A 17403-nucleotide genomic window follows, 5' to 3' on the forward strand; every position below is an offset into this window, starting at 1 on the left:
ATTTTAAATCAGTTAGATTGGTGAAAGCACTCTAAATTTGAGGAAGATTAATTATTAATTATAATTAATTATTTCCTATCCAGTGTAAGGTTTAGCTTCTTAAAACAGGTTTAGATCATTTAGAGAATGAAAACACCTTAAAAAGTGTATTTATACATATAAGTAATTTCCAATTAGCCTTAATTATGACATTCCATGATACCCCATATCTGCTATTTGAAAATTTTATATTCTACTTTGTACATTGGTGTAGTGTTGCCACTACAATGGCAACATTGACAAAATCACTACCATGTTCAGAATTGATTGAAGTGAAAGATAAGAGACAAGATGAAATCTACATTCTGAGAATCTGGGAATTTAATAAGTTGGCGCGACAATCACAAAAAGTAACGTTTATACATCCTGAAGTAGCATCCATACATTAGTATTAATTGAAAAATGATCTCCCTGTCAGAATTGTGCTAGACAGTTACATGAGGCTTTTCATCCTTAGAGTGATTCTGAAAGAGTTAATTTCAAAAGCTTAAAAAAAAAGGCAGGGGACACCAACATGTTAGTACTGTCTCAACCAGCTTTTTTTTTTCAGTAAGCTTTTTGAAGAATACATATGAAGTATTTTTCATAAAGAAAAATCAACCTCATTTTATAAATAATCTATATTCATATTTGATATAATCACCAAGTGGAAGACTTATGACATTTACTAAGTCATTTTAATGCTTTTCTCACTAAAACCATAATACTCTTCAAACATTGCAACTTTATTGCTAGAAATACACAATTCAATGTAATTTATATATATAGGTTACGTATGTATTTAAATATGAATTGACAAAAGATATTACCTTTCAGTATCTCCGCTGACCGTGTCCCCTGCTCTCTGTAGAAAAACAACAAATAGTGTTAAGCACAGCTTAAAGAGGATACTTCCTTGGTGCACTCAGCATCATGGTAAATGCAGCAGCAGAAGTCACAGAAATAAACCACACCAGTCATTCCGTAACTCTATGGAAAAGGAAACTGAAAATTTATTTTAATTTCCAATTAAGTATTATTTTACAACGAAGATACTGTTTAACGTAATTTGCATCAGCACTTACAAAATAGTTTCAGCCGCTATATAATTGTTATTAAAGCTCTTTCAAGTAAAAAAAGGCACTAAAATCACGTAGTCTCTAGGACTCGGTAAAAGACATACTAAAAAACAGCATTTCAGAAACAGAAACCGTACAGGATTTCAAGAACAAGAACAAACCTGTCAGCAAAATTTTCCTTACTGCTTAACTTTCTCACACAGCTTTACTCCACTGAGTTACTCATTTAAGGTTCATAAATGAACCTGTGTCTCTTAGAAACAATCTATAATAAGAAAGAATCTGCAGGCTCTCATATTCAACAAAAAGTTCTGGAGGACTTTTTGTTCTCCCACAGCTAAAAACCAGTAAACTGTCATCTTGAAATCACAAAAATGTGTATTTTAAAATCTATGAAGGCTTCTTTATAAATGGTGCAAACTGCACTGAAAAAATCTTTTGACTCAGAATCCTCTCTGAAGCACCATACAGGAAGCAGACTTCTTTTATGACACACAGCGTTTGTGTTTCACTATCATTACTCTCTCTAGCTGTGCTTTTTACCATATATAGTAGATGACTTGCTTACCACTTGTAGCAAGGGAAAACCTTAAGAGATCAACTTACCCTGTTAATACCTAATAATTTGGGAAGGGATGCTGACACCACAGTAATACAACCTCTGAGGAGCTCTGTTTGTCACTTGCTTGCATGCAGCAGGATTACACTAATCATCTAACACAGGATCAGGAAGACATTTTCTCCCTTTGCCATTCTTTATACAGTGCATAACAGCCTATACCTTAGGAATGGTAATATTGCATTCCCTGCACTCATATTCTTCCTATAGTTGTGATTTTTAAAATTATTTTATCACAGATCTTAAGCTTGCTACAGGATGTTGGGAGAGGTTGTGTAGTTGTTTATGCCTGGGGGACAATCCAGGGAAATAAACGGCCTGGCCAACCTAGTAAATGAATTTAATGGCAGCAACATTACCCGTGCTACTGTTATCAAGATGCAATTTATTCATGTTGCAAGGATCAAAGATTTTCTTCTCACAAGCTTCTTCCTTCTAGTACCTTGATTTTAGAGACTGAAAAGTGGAAAGGTCATTTAGTCAGTTTAACCATTTCCCATTCTAATTCTTAATTGGCAAAGGACTTTCCTTTTTTAAAACTGTTGCCAAAGTAAAAGCAGGGTTTACTCCCTTTCTCTCCCAACAGGCCTCATCTCACACTTGCCATGCACCCCCTCCTGCCATGCAACCCTGGCCACCTTCCTGTCACTACCAGCACTATCGACTTGCGCTAGCATCAAAGAGCTGCCCATTACTCACTTGTTTCCTCCCAAAAAAATGTACAAGGGATGCCTATGGATGGGTAACAGCTCCAAGATCTCTTCTGACGAAAGGTATTCCATTAGTACAACTGCAATCAACTATTTGGATATTGTGAACTTGCAGATATTAAATTTGAACACTTAAATGTGTTTCTGTTAAAACTTTTTTCTAGAAGTTTTTTTTGACACCCATTTTTTTGCACTAGCATTAATTTTCAAAGATACAATTAACCTAACCACCACCAAACAAAACACCTGTACTAAGAGAAGCTTTGCAGTAGCTTTATGACAGTGGGAGAAAAACTATCCATGCATTGCTCAACTACTCACAGCATATTCAAAATTACAACTTAATTTTAAATTCATTGAAATTTAGGAAAATCAAGAAGAATATATTTTTTAATTAAAAAGAGGCAACAAATATTTGGTATGATTATTTAAAATATATTTATGTTTTAAATGACACAACTCTGCTCCTGACTTTCTCTCACTTTATTCTGCTGCAGACCATGGATCTCACTGTAGCCCAGGGCTATTGCCACGTTTCAGTCATACAGATTCTCAGAAACCAGACGTGCTGCATGGCAGAGAAGATGGAAGACTTTCCCAAAAGCAAGCTAGTAGCCAACACATTCTCTTTTTCCTGGAAATAAAGCTGTGGATTTGTTACTACGTACCCACATGATCAAGCAAATAAGTCTCACATACTGGAATTTCAGTAGCTTGAGAGTTCAGTAAAATTCCAAAGGGTGCAATTAGTTTTCTTCCTGAAAGCTCTACAAAGACCCTATGAAAATAGCAATCCCGTGTTCCAGACATCCTTATTTGGGATTAACTTCAAATTTATGTAGCCAGGGATTTCAGTGGATCTACATCTGACTTACATGAGAAGAAATGAGAGGATATTAAGGCCTGCATAGTCTAAGACACGATAATCCTGTCCCAAACAAAATCTGGAGGAAATTCCTATTTCCCTGAAATTTCTATGAATAACTAGTAATCCTGAAATTAATTTACTGAATCAGTATTTTATAAATACAGTTTTTTCTAAGAAGAAATTATATACATTACAAAAAAAAAAATTTGAACTGCAGAATAATACAGAATTTTTAAAAAGTATTTTCTTAGTTAAAAACAGAAGAGACTAAAATATTTTGTTAATAAAAATTGCTAATCTGAATAAATCCTCATTGGTCAAATAACTCAGATGCCATCCCTGCTTTTCTTGTACCTTTATTATAAATATTTTTCTTCTACACTCAGGTATTTTATGCACTACAAACGTTATTTCTTCCACAATCTCCTTAACACTTGCTTTCATTATCCTAAATGTTTCTTGACATTAATGCTTTTTCAAGCATGAACCAGCACCCTTGCTGCCAGCGACTTTACTTATCTCTAGTTCAGTATGCTGATGCTTAACTGACTGAAGGCCTAACGCTTGTAAAATTATTGAACTCAGCTAAAAACACAAAACCTCTGAGGTTTTTCTTCCGCTCACTGAGGGGAGAGACAGGAAATAATTTCATGCAAGCTACACGCACCTGCCGTGCAAAGAGGCACTCAGTGTCTATGCTAAAGGAAAAATCAGGAGGGTTATAAAAATTGAAGGACAGAAGAAAAATATCCACTCAAAATTGTTAATTATGAGATGCATGATGAGTATTATGTTGTCAGCACACAGCAGGTAACAGAGAAAGCAGCAAAAATTTTAACAGAATGGAAATTCCATTTGTAGGAAATAGTTTATATGTAAAAAAAGAAATTAGCACTGGTATACATGATGTTAAAAAGTGTTCTGAAAAAATCGCTAAAGGATGACTCAGTTGTATCTAACAACTGAGGTTTATTTATTGGAGAAATACTGTAGAAACAAGATAGAATTTAATGCTTATGAAATGCTTAGAAACTACAAGATTTCACAGTTTTACAGATTTCATATGAAAATTTAGAGAAATTCTTCCTGAAAACACAGATGCAGATACCTAATAAACCTGGAAATCCAATTACATGACACTATGCTGTTAGAGACAGCATGTGTTTTTTAATTGTAACTTTGTACCATCAAGAAGCACAATTATTCTTCCATGCTGAGAAAAATTAGAAACATCCAACATGCAGGAAAACACTCAGGAACGATCCTGCTGAGCAGGATGCCACTGGAAGGGAAAATGGATGCAAGCAACTTGGAGGAGTTACACGGGGCAGGGGAAAAGCCATGGGCTTCTTTCCCTTCCTTCCTCTCACGGCCCTGACTGCTCACGCTGCAGCTCACCCAAGGCCTTGCCCGGAACAGGACGGAGCTCTTTCCGGAGACTCCAACCAGGCCTCGTGTCCTCCTCAATGGAGTCCTGCTCCTTGTTTTGCTGGGCAGGGCGACGAGCGGCGGCGAAGGCCGAGGGGAGGGAGCCCGGCCTCAGCCTGAGGCGGCGAGCGAGAAGGAAACCTCAGAGCAGAGCAGAGCAGAGCGGAGCAGAGCAGAGCGGAGCGCGCCTGGCGCCGCTTCCTGAACACCCCGCGTGGCCCCACCAACCGCACGGGCTCGCGCGGGTGCTGCAGAGAACACGAGACGGCAAACCTGGACATCGTGTCTTCTTCTGCACCGTGAATCCCCAGGCGCTACTGCTGTTATAACAGCATTATAGTTTATTTAGTCAATATACACATTATTATTTTTTATCTATTAATATATTTTATGTGTATGCCATATGTTTATTAATAGTTTTTATTAGTTTATTATTAAATATATAAATATTTATATATTCATTTACTATGTAACGCTGATTCAGGTCAGTTAATATGGCTGCTTATTATCTTTAGTCTACGTATAAAAAACAGCATTTTTGTTTTTTTCTAGCCAGAAGTAAGACATAATAAAACTAAATTTTTAGTCTCCTAGAACAACATAGTGCAGTAAATCACAAATCTATTGTCACTTTTATCTTCAAGGGCTTCAGAAAGTTTTAGAAATTGGAATTTACAGATGAGGACACAGGAGGTAAATGAATGCTTCATTTGCTAATTTTAGTTGGTAGTTAGTTAATTTGAAGGCTGGAGAAGAGCTTAGTTTGACTACGTTCTAATACAGTAAAAATAATTAGAAAAACATGGTTACTGTTTGGATAAAGATATATTGTTTCTGCTTTGCTATAAATCATTCTAAAATAACAGTTTATATGCATATATATTTATACATATACACATAACAAACAGTTTAAGGAACACAACGAAACAAGGTAGCCTGAACATTTGTAAGCAAACAGAATTAAATAGCTTGTGTTTTGACTAAATTACTGAGTAAGATCTCACGGGCCGCTGCAAATACATCAGTCGTAGACCTCTATGACCTCTCCAAATAGGTAGAATTTCAACACAAGATTTTGGGACCTATTCCAAAATGATGTACCCCATCATTTGGGGTTTACTTGGATAAACCCCAAGACACTTCTACACCAAACAGTGCAAATAAAGCTCGCCTGAACTGGAAAGAATCAGTCTGAAGTGACAGAAACTAAGAGAGCTCATATTAGCTTCTCTGATCTGCCAGCTTCCTAATTGTCCTCAAAGTGATTCTGCAAGATACCTGCAAAGTAGGGAAAGGTTGTCCATGTTAGAGATGCTTATATATAAACAAAGCAAAGTTAAAAATTATTCTAAGTCAGAAAGGAAATAAATCTCAGAATGAATTTATTCCCATGTTTGACAGTTAACTTTTGACAGCTGACTTTTCTTTCTGCAAAAATAGGAAGTGAGAAGTGAATTCTGAGCACTTTTCCCACTAAATCAGCAACAAAAGATTCCTCCTTCAGTTATACGGAGCTGCCTACTCCCCAGCTGCCTTCTTTATTTACGTCTTTATGAGAGCAGTGGACAGGCTGCCTTTCACCCTCCAAAAGGCACAGGGAACCCCTGGCACACGCCAGCACACGCATCACATCCCTCCTTGGCTTAGCTGCCCACATTTCAGCTCTCAACACACACCACTGTACGGAATGCCACTTGTCAACGTGGTTTCTCCAGCTCCAAGAACATCCGAACATCTTTTATTTCACTGTGCAATTCCATCTCTGTGGGATCAGCAGAACGCAAGCAGCAAGTGAAGCAACGACTGTGGATCCCTGAGTAACCCTCACTACTGCACAGCTTCAACGAATCTTGAAGCTAAAAAGCAAGCACTGCTACAATGTTCACAATGACTGATCTGAAGCAGACATGGTCTCTGGTTTACTACAAAGAGAATGCTATAAATGTCTTTTGCATGCTGAATATTAATTAAAAAGGGAATTTGATAGTTTATAATGCAATTTCTTGATATATCACATTGCAGAACATACCCAGCTACAAGGTGGAATACAGACTCTGGACTTCTATTGCCAGAAACTGGCAGATGACCTTTCCACCATCCTATCTGATAATTTAATGCAGCAATCAGCAGGTTAAATCCAGAACTTGAGAAACTAGCTCTCACCAGAGGCTGCAGAGTCACAAAGTTCAGCACCTGGAGCATTTAAAGATTGGGAACTCCAGTATTCCTTTCAGACCGAAGCTTGTTCCCATAGTAAAACATGTGAGGGAGCAGCAGAGAGTTTACAATTTGCTAGAGTTTTTAAAAATCCTGAACAACAGTTGAAGGCAGAGCGTTACCACTTAAGATATTTCTCCTTTTGTTTTATTAGGAAAAATGAAAATTTTCAATTATTAGTTTGGTCTATTGTGCAGAAGTCCTACTTGCCTAATTCTTTAGTTCAGAAAAAAAAACCTCTGCTAGTACAAAATAAAAACATATTCTGTTTTTAACTCTATTACTGTACATCCTAAGTCCACTATGAGAGCACATTTCAGCAAAGCAGTAACAGATTTAGTTTCCTGACACTTGCATCTGCCTCATGACTTAAGACTTACCTAGGAAAAAGTGCCACTACTGCAGGGAAGCATTAGCAAACCCAGGAAATGATGTTCTAACAAATACTCTACTGATTAATTGTAGTGGCCTGTTTAATTGTAATTGACCATTCTTCAGATTTTCTGACACATATCATAGAAATGCACATCAGTAAGATTAATAAAAAACCATGAAATTCAAAAACAACATGAAACTCATTCTAAGCAAATATTTAAACAATTCACATCAGCTTTCACAGTACAAATTCATAAAAAGATACCCTAACAATGTCTTAAATCAGTAAGACTTGCTGCATTTTTTTACTTTGCCTATTAGAGTACTTTGAGGATGTCACAGATTGTATCATTGTCCTAGACAACAGATACTGCATTTTTCAGTCTCAAGTGATGGTAAATCAATAGAGAGTATTTGATACTATCAGAATGGGAATTTTTACTTTCACTGGTGTAACAGGTACTCAGTATTTAAGCAGCTAAAGAAAAAGATTAATAAAAGACACAATGAACTGAATAACAACAATCATCCACACCAAAAGAAGTCAGGACACAAACCTTAGATTTGTGAATATATACTGAAAGGGGCAGTGTTTCTTGACAGTAGTGTTTTACTGCAGCATGGCTCTGTGCATCAATTTAAATCCTGGGCATACTGCCAATAATGCATTACCTAAATATCCATTTTAACTGCATCCTCACAGCAACTTACGAAATCAGTCTAATTGTTTAATTCCAGGTTCTAAATCCATATGGCTTCCAAAGCATTAATCTAGTAGTGAATCTATGCAATTACCAATTTTGTAAAACTTATGTTTGTATCTGGTAATTGCAGCTACTGCCTTTTCAAAATGTATATTACATATGTACGCTTTAAGAAAAGAACAAAGGCAGAACGATACAGAATATCTGATTTTCATTCCATCCTGCTGCACTTGTTTCCTCACAAGACACTATCACCTTCCCCTAACTGAAGAGGCTTCAGATTCCATTTAATACTATCATCTCTGTTTTCAAAACAAAACAAACCCTTCACCTCGTTTGAAATTCTGATCTAAACAACAACAAAACATACTAGGAGAGGAAAGTTAGCAAACTTAACCTGATCTTAAATAAATTACTTTTTTATGAGTAAGTAGCAAAAGTTGATTTATGATAATTTGATTAGGTAAAGCTTTGAAGGACCTTCAGATTAATCTTAGACTTACTGGCTGCACAATGTCTTCTTAATAAGATATCTCATTATTTTAGTAAATAAATGCACTGAAATACTTAAGAATATCCTGCTAATATGGCTGGATATTAAGGAAATTTAATGACCTACTCAAAACTAAATTTTTAAATAGAACCACAACTCTCTGCTATTCTTTTCAATAGCAAAATGCCAATATGCATTTAGGCAAAATACTCATTCTGGTAACTATTTTTCAGGGTAGATACGTCAAACAATTTTTTGCTTTACTTTTCAGGGCATAAAGATGGAGTTAATACCAATGATTTTTACTGGCAATACCCCACACAGCTTGTCACAGTAACTCTTCAGATTTATCAACTCGGTTCCTAATATAAGGCACTTGACTAGGTGCCTGGGATATTTGATTGCTACAGCTACCTCCTGAAGGACTGAGAAAGCCTGTCTCGAAAAAGGTTCTGGAGAACATTTACACTGCTACAACAATCGACACCACTGAGCCAGGCCATGAATAACTCTCTTCCATGCATCTTCTCATAGTCACATTATAACAGCTGAAGGAGGATTCCTAAACATCGTTTCTATACTTAATTCACTGTGTTTTGCTTTTTTGGCCAATATACGTAATTTTGTCATTCATCCTAGTATACTAGGTATAGTTCTTTCTGGATTTAAAATCATTTCCTTTTATTTTGTGGGCCTGATCACACAAAACATCTGCCACTGGACAGTCAAAATCTTGACCTAAAAATCTGCTGGACCTATCAGAAGGTGGGGAAGAGCTCTTTCTGCTTTTCTACAAACGCTCATGTCAAGGAGCAAATAAAAGAGAAACTTACTTTGTACTGTGGCAGAAGAAATGTATCTAAACTTTGCATTGTGAAATACTGATAGCTCACAGGAAACAGAGATGAATCGCCTGGCTCCACATTTTCAACACATCCTCTTAGATAAACTCTACCCAGCTCTCATACTTGATGTAAATATAATCATCTCTCAAGACTTTGCTCAGTGACAGACTCATCATTTAGAAACCCTAAATGCAAGACAGGTGGAAGAAACTTTCCACATGTTCTGCATTTTCTAGGAGGAAATTCACCTTCATTAGAAAAAAATGAAAATAACTTGAAAAGCTTCCATTACTGATTGCGGAAAGGGAATGAGGCTCATTTTTCAGCATGACTCTACTGAAAAGATTAATATTTGGGCACAAAACACCTGGCAAGTACTACTCTGTGCCACCAGGAAAAAGAATAGAGCGGTCTCTTCCCAAATGTTAGGGCCAATGGGAACGTTTCCATGAAAGACAGTATCTGCACACAAAGCATGGAGAGAGAGGATCGATCTCTCAGAGGCTTTTCATTACTTCAGAGCTTCCAAACCAATATAGCCAGATTTTGTATTAGCTGACAGTCACGAGAATCTACTGCTTTTTTTTAATGGCAGTTGTAAGAATTGGATATTCACATGAGTCACATATGTAAGAAATAATTACTATGGATTTACTGCCTCCAAGTTAGTGGAAGCCCATTGAATTATATCCTCTCCACTGTCTTTACTCCAAAATACTTCCTCTATTATCAGAATGAACCAATTCTCATTACTGGACATGTAATACAAGAGCTCATTTATCATTAATCACCATCATGAGAGGAACATGAGATACATGTGAACCTTAGAAAGACTAACAGGATCGATTTTAGCTAAGCACAGACTGAGGAACTAACACTATTTTTCCTTCAAGCATCTAATATCAAACACTTGATGTTTTTCCATTCTGCCTGGAATGTTCTTATGTGAATACTATCAAAATACATAAGCTAAGTTTTCTGACCGTAAAATGCAGTAATTAGAATGTAAAGCACAGTATTAAAATGTAAAACATGATGTTATACCTTTATCAGTTCCGAAAGAAAAAAAATATATTTCTTTCCATTCACTTCATGAAGTAAAATTTTTAGTTATGTACTTACGTGATAAAGCGGAACTGTATTGTTTTCAGCTAGCGAGAAATTCAAGACATCTTGCTGTCCAGGTTCAAGCCTCACATTAATAGTGGATGCTAGCACAGATGGACTAATGGGGTAGTTTGGGCTGCCTGTGCTTTTGCCCTTTTTTCTTGACCTACGGCCTGTGTCCCTTTTGTTGTCTTTCTGCATCAAAGGTTCTTCTTGGATCACCAAGATCTTGTCATCACTCAGGTACCGCAGGAGAGAATTCTCAGAGTCAGTTGTTGGAGAAAAAAAAAAGAAAGAAGACGAAAGAAAAAGAAAATTTGGGTTTCTTAAATATTTATATGTGTTACAGGCTAAAAATAAAGCCTTGCTTGTTTCTATCAGAAGCTTATTATAATCTTAGGTAACTTTTTGTACTGTTGTGCCGTGTTTCAAATACAAGTCATAACATAAAGTTTGCTTTAATTGAATGACATCTAAAAGGTACTTAAGAAACACAAGAGAAACGCAGCACAACTGATTCCAGTTTGGTTCAAAGTACTTGCCACGAAAAACAAATCCTCTGAAATGCGTGGTGGCCCACTAACAAGCACAGCAACATGCCACAGGGAAAGGGGACAGGCAGCACAAGTCACATGTCTTCAATATGGCAAGAATTTCAAACCATCTCAAATGGTATCTCAAAGGCCTACCCTTCCAAAAGGACAGCAGAATGAAAGCCCTTCTCCAGTTGCAACCCAGCCTGAGACAACACAGACGTAGCTCGCTTTTATTTCTAGTGCTGTTTTACATTGCATTCTGTAAGCTGAAAAATTCTCTTCTGCTGTAGCCTATGCAGAGGTACCTGGTGATGATCTCTTCAGATAGGTGGATAATAGATACCAAGGCTACTGCAGAATTTTTACACAATTAAGCTTAGATTAGAATCCTTTCATTTTTAAGGGCAAAAATATTTTCAGATTGCATACATTAGATAGACAAGTCTACAAAATCTGATTTAAAGTCTATTTTACCTACCAACAAATCGACACATTTTTAGAGTATAAAGCTACTGAAGAGATACATATTTATAATTATTTGAAAGGAAATGCTAGTGAACGAGGAAAGCAACATAACCTATTTTTTTCTGAACTATTTCCTAACAGCATAGTATGTGCTCAAATTTTTGAGTTGGTATAAAGTTGAAAGATAACTGGCATCCTCTCTTAAAAAACCACTACTGCATTTTATATTTAGCATCAACAATATGGAGAATTAAAGAAAAACTGTAAGCTGCATCTTTCAAATAGAACTGAAATTATACTCATGCTTTGAAACACCACTCTTTTAAGCCTTCAGGTACTCTGCTATCACCAGACTTCTTCCAAAATTCACAATTCCCACTGAAATCAGCAGAAGCTGGTATAATGAGGATTGCAAAGGTGAATGTAGCACAATTATCGATTCGGTTTCCAATATTCATTCATTTTCCTCAAAATATGTCTCAATGGTTATTATTTGCATCTATAATAACTTTTCATACAGAAGTGAAAAGATGAGGACTGGCTGTTAACAGCATATACCTGGATGTTATAATTTCTATTTCCGTTCCTTCATAATAGAATTAAATTAAATCCCTCACAAGTAATTCCAGCTTTTTAATTTTCAGAAATACAAATACAATAAATAAAAAAGAGTCTGTGTGGTCTCTGATTATCTGTGACATTCACCAAAACATTTGTTTCATGTGATGTGATGATTTGTTTTCATGTTTCCTAGAAAACAGCAGCAACAAAAAATGATTGGAAAAGAGCAGAGAGAAAAAATACTCACCTCTGCTTCCCCTCTTGTACACATTTTGTTCTTTTGACTCCCCTGTCCAGGTGTACTCAGTAGGCATAGAAACAGGCCTTAAATCTCCTGGAAACAATTCAAGATGAACCAATGTAATTTTTAAAAATTAAAAAGGCTGTGTAGTAAGTAAGACTGGAAATTAGAACATGACACAACCATTCAGAATAGACACTGCAGAATAAGTTTACAAGTAACGTTTTTATGCTGGTTCTTTGTTATACTACGTATATCTTTACAGACATTTTTGCCTGATATGCACAAGGACCACGTCATAGTCTAAGAAAGAACAGCAGAGTTTTGGGAAATAACACAGTGTTAACAAAGCAATTTGCTAATCTAGTGAATTTAGGAGTGTCAGGAAGTCTAGCCTACCATGAGTAGGTGTTTTTTCTCTTCTCCGCACTCCAGCAGCTCTGCTTCGCTCATACTCAGACCCCACAGGATGACCCTCACCTTCAATTAAGGTGTAGTATTTCCCACTTTCATGATCCAGAAAATAGCTTGGAGACTCAGAACCTTTTATTCCAGACTTTCCAAATTTGCTAATGTCATCACAAGACATTATTCCAATTTCATCTCTGAAAAAACAGAAGATTATGGGCAAATTAGTCACTCAATGATAAGGCTAAACTGTACCATCTTTCTCTCCTAAACACTACAGACGTAAAAAACGTTTCATGTTTATGTTTTCGGAAAGTGTAAAAGAACTCAAGGCAAAACTTCTACTTTTTTTCCCCAGAAGATGTATCTGATTTAGCCTTGGCTCTGACAGTAAACACATACTCCAGTATCTTCCAGGCTCAAATGATTTCCCTTACATTTTTGACTCTTCAAAACACAAGTCTGCTGATCTGCCTCCCAGCAGTGAAGAGCAATGTGACACTGTACTGTTCGACAGAAATATGGAATATATAGAAGATATTCACTATGAACTATATGAATTACCTCCTCAGCCTCATACTACATGTTAATAATTCTTCTGACCTATCTTTAATTCTGCATGCAAGAGATACTACACAGTGCTATTTCAAGTTTCTTTTCTTTTTATAAGAGAAAAGGGATTTTGTCTTACTTTGTTCTCCTTAAAACAAAAATAAAGGTAATGAATTGAGTGGCTAGCTCTAAATCTACTATTGAGGAAAGAAAAAAAAAAAAGGCAAATAGACACATGAAGAAAGCGAGAGCCAATCAAAGGTGGCCCTAATAGGTAGGGCAAATATTCTGCAACCTACAGTCAACTGTAAAACACATAGTAAACTGTAAAAAACTGTAAAAAACTGTAAAACTGTAAAACACATAGTAAACTGTAAAAAACTGTAAAAAACATAGTGCCTGCATTTCCAATTTGAAAAATTTGGTGAAATGCAAATTCTGATTCTTAATTCTGTTATTTTGGTTAAAATGTTGAATTATAGCAAACAATCTCTAAGTTTTCCAGTATGCAAAAGGAAGCCTAATGAATTGGTATAATATGAGATGCCTTGGAAAAAGCACATGCTTTAAAATAAGATACAAGTGATCACAGAAGAGTAAACAGAACAAAATGATACAATATATATATTTTCTAAGCATTCCTCATTTAGGAGCCAAACTAGATTTTGCTAAACTAGCTGCACGCAGATTTTCTATCTGGCTCATGGTAAGTTAAAAGTCCATCAAAACAATCCTGCCTAACGTATTTCTAGTTCTTAATTCTCATAAATATTAGTGACAATCCTGAATACCACTGGACCCTCATTGCTGTACTGGAAATAATATCTGTCATACAGCTACTCTGTACTGCCCTGTGTGAAAAATTAATTCTCATTAAGAAAAAAAAAGAATACTTAAACATACACACACAGAGTGAAATGTGCAATCTATTTATTAGTCTATTGAAAGTGAAAAAATTTGTTTTTCAAAACCGCAGCTTCATTAGGAGATAAATACCTGGGGCCATAAAGTCCTGACATAGGAGACAGAATAAAAACATCCTGGAGTGCCGAGTTCTCCATTTTTGAGGACAGGCCCATTGTACCAGTCGGGGTAGTAGAACTGCTGGTAGGACTGCTTGGAATTACAGGCTGTAAGAAATAAGCACATAAAGAATAAACTAGTATTTGCACACTGCAACTTAACAATGTTGCAAATAAGTAAAAATGCATGTTTTCCTAATACGAATCATGACCTCTTCTTTTTCGGATTAGCCATTTTTGAATTAGTGTAGTTTATTCCATAAAGATGTTTCCTGAAGCATCATTTCAGCAAAGAGTTCAAGACTAGGTATGGATAAAGCTGGTCAATAAAAAACAAACAAACAAACAAACAAACTATTCCTGCAATGAATTCAAAAATTTAAGATGTCTTTTGGGAAATTCTTAGACTCTGAGTCAATGATTTTTGAAGAAAGTCATTGTATCAGCAAGAAGGGTATACACTAAGAAATACTATTAATACGAAAATCAATTACAGAATTCTGCAATACTTGCACTGAAGAGTTCAGAACCATTAATACTGTTTTCAGTGGAGGGTTTATTGTTAACCAGGATAGAATACCTAGATTTCTTTACAAAAACAAAACTCATATTCACCTGTTGTCTTTTCAGTGAAATTGTGGTTGTGTGTCTTATTTGGATCGCAAGGTGGGAGGTTTTACAGTGATCAGCAGTGAAACATAAGTGAAAATGTTCCATATGCTAAAACCTTAGCACTGATGCTGCACCTGTGTGAAACGGAACCCATGCAAATCTCTAGTTTTTGCACAAGCATGTTTTATGGAGCTGTGCTGAAGACGTGATGGTTCAAGAGATCAGTAACACAACACACAGGCTAACTGTGACGCTCTGCACAGTAATTCACTCTGCCTGTAGTCCCAGGGAGTGCTGGTTACACACGGACCATGGTTCCTCCTCTGGCTTTTCACTGCAATGGGTAAGAGATGCAGAGAACTACAAGTACTGCCTGGAACTTGTCAGCAGCAGAAAGGACGTGGACACTGAGCCTGAGTTTCCAGGTGTCTTGAGACTCGCTGAACAACCAGAGAAGTACCTTCTACACGAACTTCGTGGAGGAGTATTACAGCTCACAAGCCTCTGCCTATAGCTCACCTACTTCTGTATTACCACACTTACTCACAAACACACAAATACAGACATGCACACACAACTAGGACAGAAAATTATTAACGTGGCCCTGTTAAAAAGTCACTTTACTGATCAAAGCAATTTAATGCTGGGGGTGGGGGGAAAAAAACAAAGTGAGAAGTAAATATAGAGAAGCAATTCTAGAAAACCATATAGTCTTCCTAATGCAAAGGGCGAAATACAGAAGTATAGCATAACATTACTTCTTGGCCAACCCATCAAAAAAGCTAGAAAATACTTTTTCCTTTTTTTTGACTCTTTTTTTGGTAATTCATATTTGGTAATATGAATACTTCTAATTAATGTTATTGTGCTCTGGCTTTTCCCCAACTGATACACCATGCCCAAAACTGGATCTGAAGTTTACAGAAATGTGTAATTATTAACCACGTGGCATTGCAGCTTCAGGTAGATAACTACATAAAATTCTAATAATTTTTATTATTTCCAAGAATAACCAAGAGATGCAAAATTTGCATAATTTCATCTATGTGATGGATTCCCAAGGCTTTAAATTGTGCATATGCTTAAATGAAATGTAAGTTCAGGGTAGCCTGATTTATGAATCTCTTGAATTTTTTACCTTTACATACAATACTGTACGTTTATTTGCTGTACATATTATATATTTAGGAAGATCTGTACCAATTTGCATTAGCTAAGGGGTCTCACTTGCAGCATTTTAAATTTAGCTTGAATTTTAACATCCATTTTTTCTATGCTATTTGGATTATAAATTCCTTAAAACACTGGAAATCATATTTTATTATATTGTACAAAATATTATTTTAACGGTGTCTTACTGCTGCTTTTTTGCCTTCTCTGTATGACACATAGCTTCAGTCATTTTAAGTGTATGTAAACAGCCAAGGGATCTTGTATTTTTAAATATTAGTAGCATTTAAGTGTTATGCCAAATTCAAACGAAGAATTTTAAGAAATAGTAAATATCATCACTATCAGGGCTGACTATCAACTGCTTTGATAAGCACCCAATATCAATTCTTAAAGCCTTATATCTCTGTTGAAATCAAATTACTTCAGGAGATTCTGCCGAGTGTGTGTGCACAAATGAATACTTGATAAAATACATGCAAATACATGCATAGGAGAAAAAAATCTCATGCAAACCCCAATTCGTTCTTAAAGGATTGCTAAGCAGTGACACTTTAGTTATGCACTGTATGTTACTGATAATATTTAATGAAGATAGCTAATTATCAGCAAAGGAACAGCAGCCATGCTCCTTAAATACCAGAATAAAAATGAGACACAAATGGTAAATTCAGCTCTCACCAGAAATAAACAAACAATTGCCTACCAAATGGAAACCCTCCAAGTGTTCCACACAACACGCTGCTGTGAATCTCCTCGAGTTTCACCACTACTGGGGGGAATTACATTCTGCACCTATTTAAAAAGTGCTCTTTGAAAGAACAACCACAGGGCCCCAGGGGGTCCTGCAAAAACCAGCAGGACCAGAAGCAGGGAGCTGGAAAAGGCAAGCAGGACAAGAGGAGGCCTGAGCAGGGACACCCCTTGCCTTTGGAGGGGGCAGGAAGACTGGGGACGGGGCACTGGGTCTCCCTGGAATAAACTCAATGCCCAGAGCCTCCCTGGTGGGTGAACACACGGAAAACGCCCGGGTGTCACCCGTGTACCTGCAGTGAGGGCAAATGGGGCTTTGTACCTGCACTGCACCCTGCCATCCCCCGCTGCCAGTCACTGCTGCCATTCCTCATGCCAGGGATACAGATAGCTGATTGCTCTCAGACACGCGTCTGTTCAAAAAAGTTACATGTTCAGTAACACAAACACTACTGCAGGAAACACAACTGCTCTTAATGACTCTTTCTCACATACTGGTAAACTGGCACATACCAGGTGCTGTAAAACAGCAGGCACAGTTACAGTGTTTTCCAATCTTGTCCATGTATAAATCTGTGTAGCTTGAAATATATAACTGTTCTGATATTAATTTCTGTCTT

At 36.6% G+C, this 17403-nt stretch overlaps 1 protein-coding gene across 1 annotated transcript in view; it reads right to left on the reverse strand.

The window, feature by feature from the left end:
* The window catches only part of LOC104574551 (connector enhancer of kinase suppressor of ras 2-like), a 206311-nt gene that overhangs the window by 31338 nt on the left and 157570 nt on the right, over positions 1-17403 (reverse strand). Inside the window, exons 10-14 of the mRNA XM_088527601.1 lie at positions 14223-14356; positions 12666-12871; positions 12274-12359; positions 10479-10733; positions 849-883 (exon numbers count right to left, since the gene is read on the reverse strand). Coding sequence (XP_088383727.1) covers positions 849-883; positions 10479-10733; positions 12274-12359; positions 12666-12871; positions 14223-14356 — 716 coding nt within the window. The remainder of the gene's footprint in view (positions 1-848; positions 884-10478; positions 10734-12273; positions 12360-12665; positions 12872-14222; positions 14357-17403) is intronic.

The sequence above is a fragment of the Tinamus guttatus genome, unplaced genomic scaffold (assembly GCF_059628265.1).
Source record: "Tinamus guttatus ecotype Peru unplaced genomic scaffold, ASM5962826v1 Tinamus_guttatus_pri_ptg000287l, whole genome shotgun sequence".
Classification (NCBI taxonomy): Eukaryota; Metazoa; Chordata; class Aves; order Tinamiformes; family Tinamidae; genus Tinamus; species Tinamus guttatus.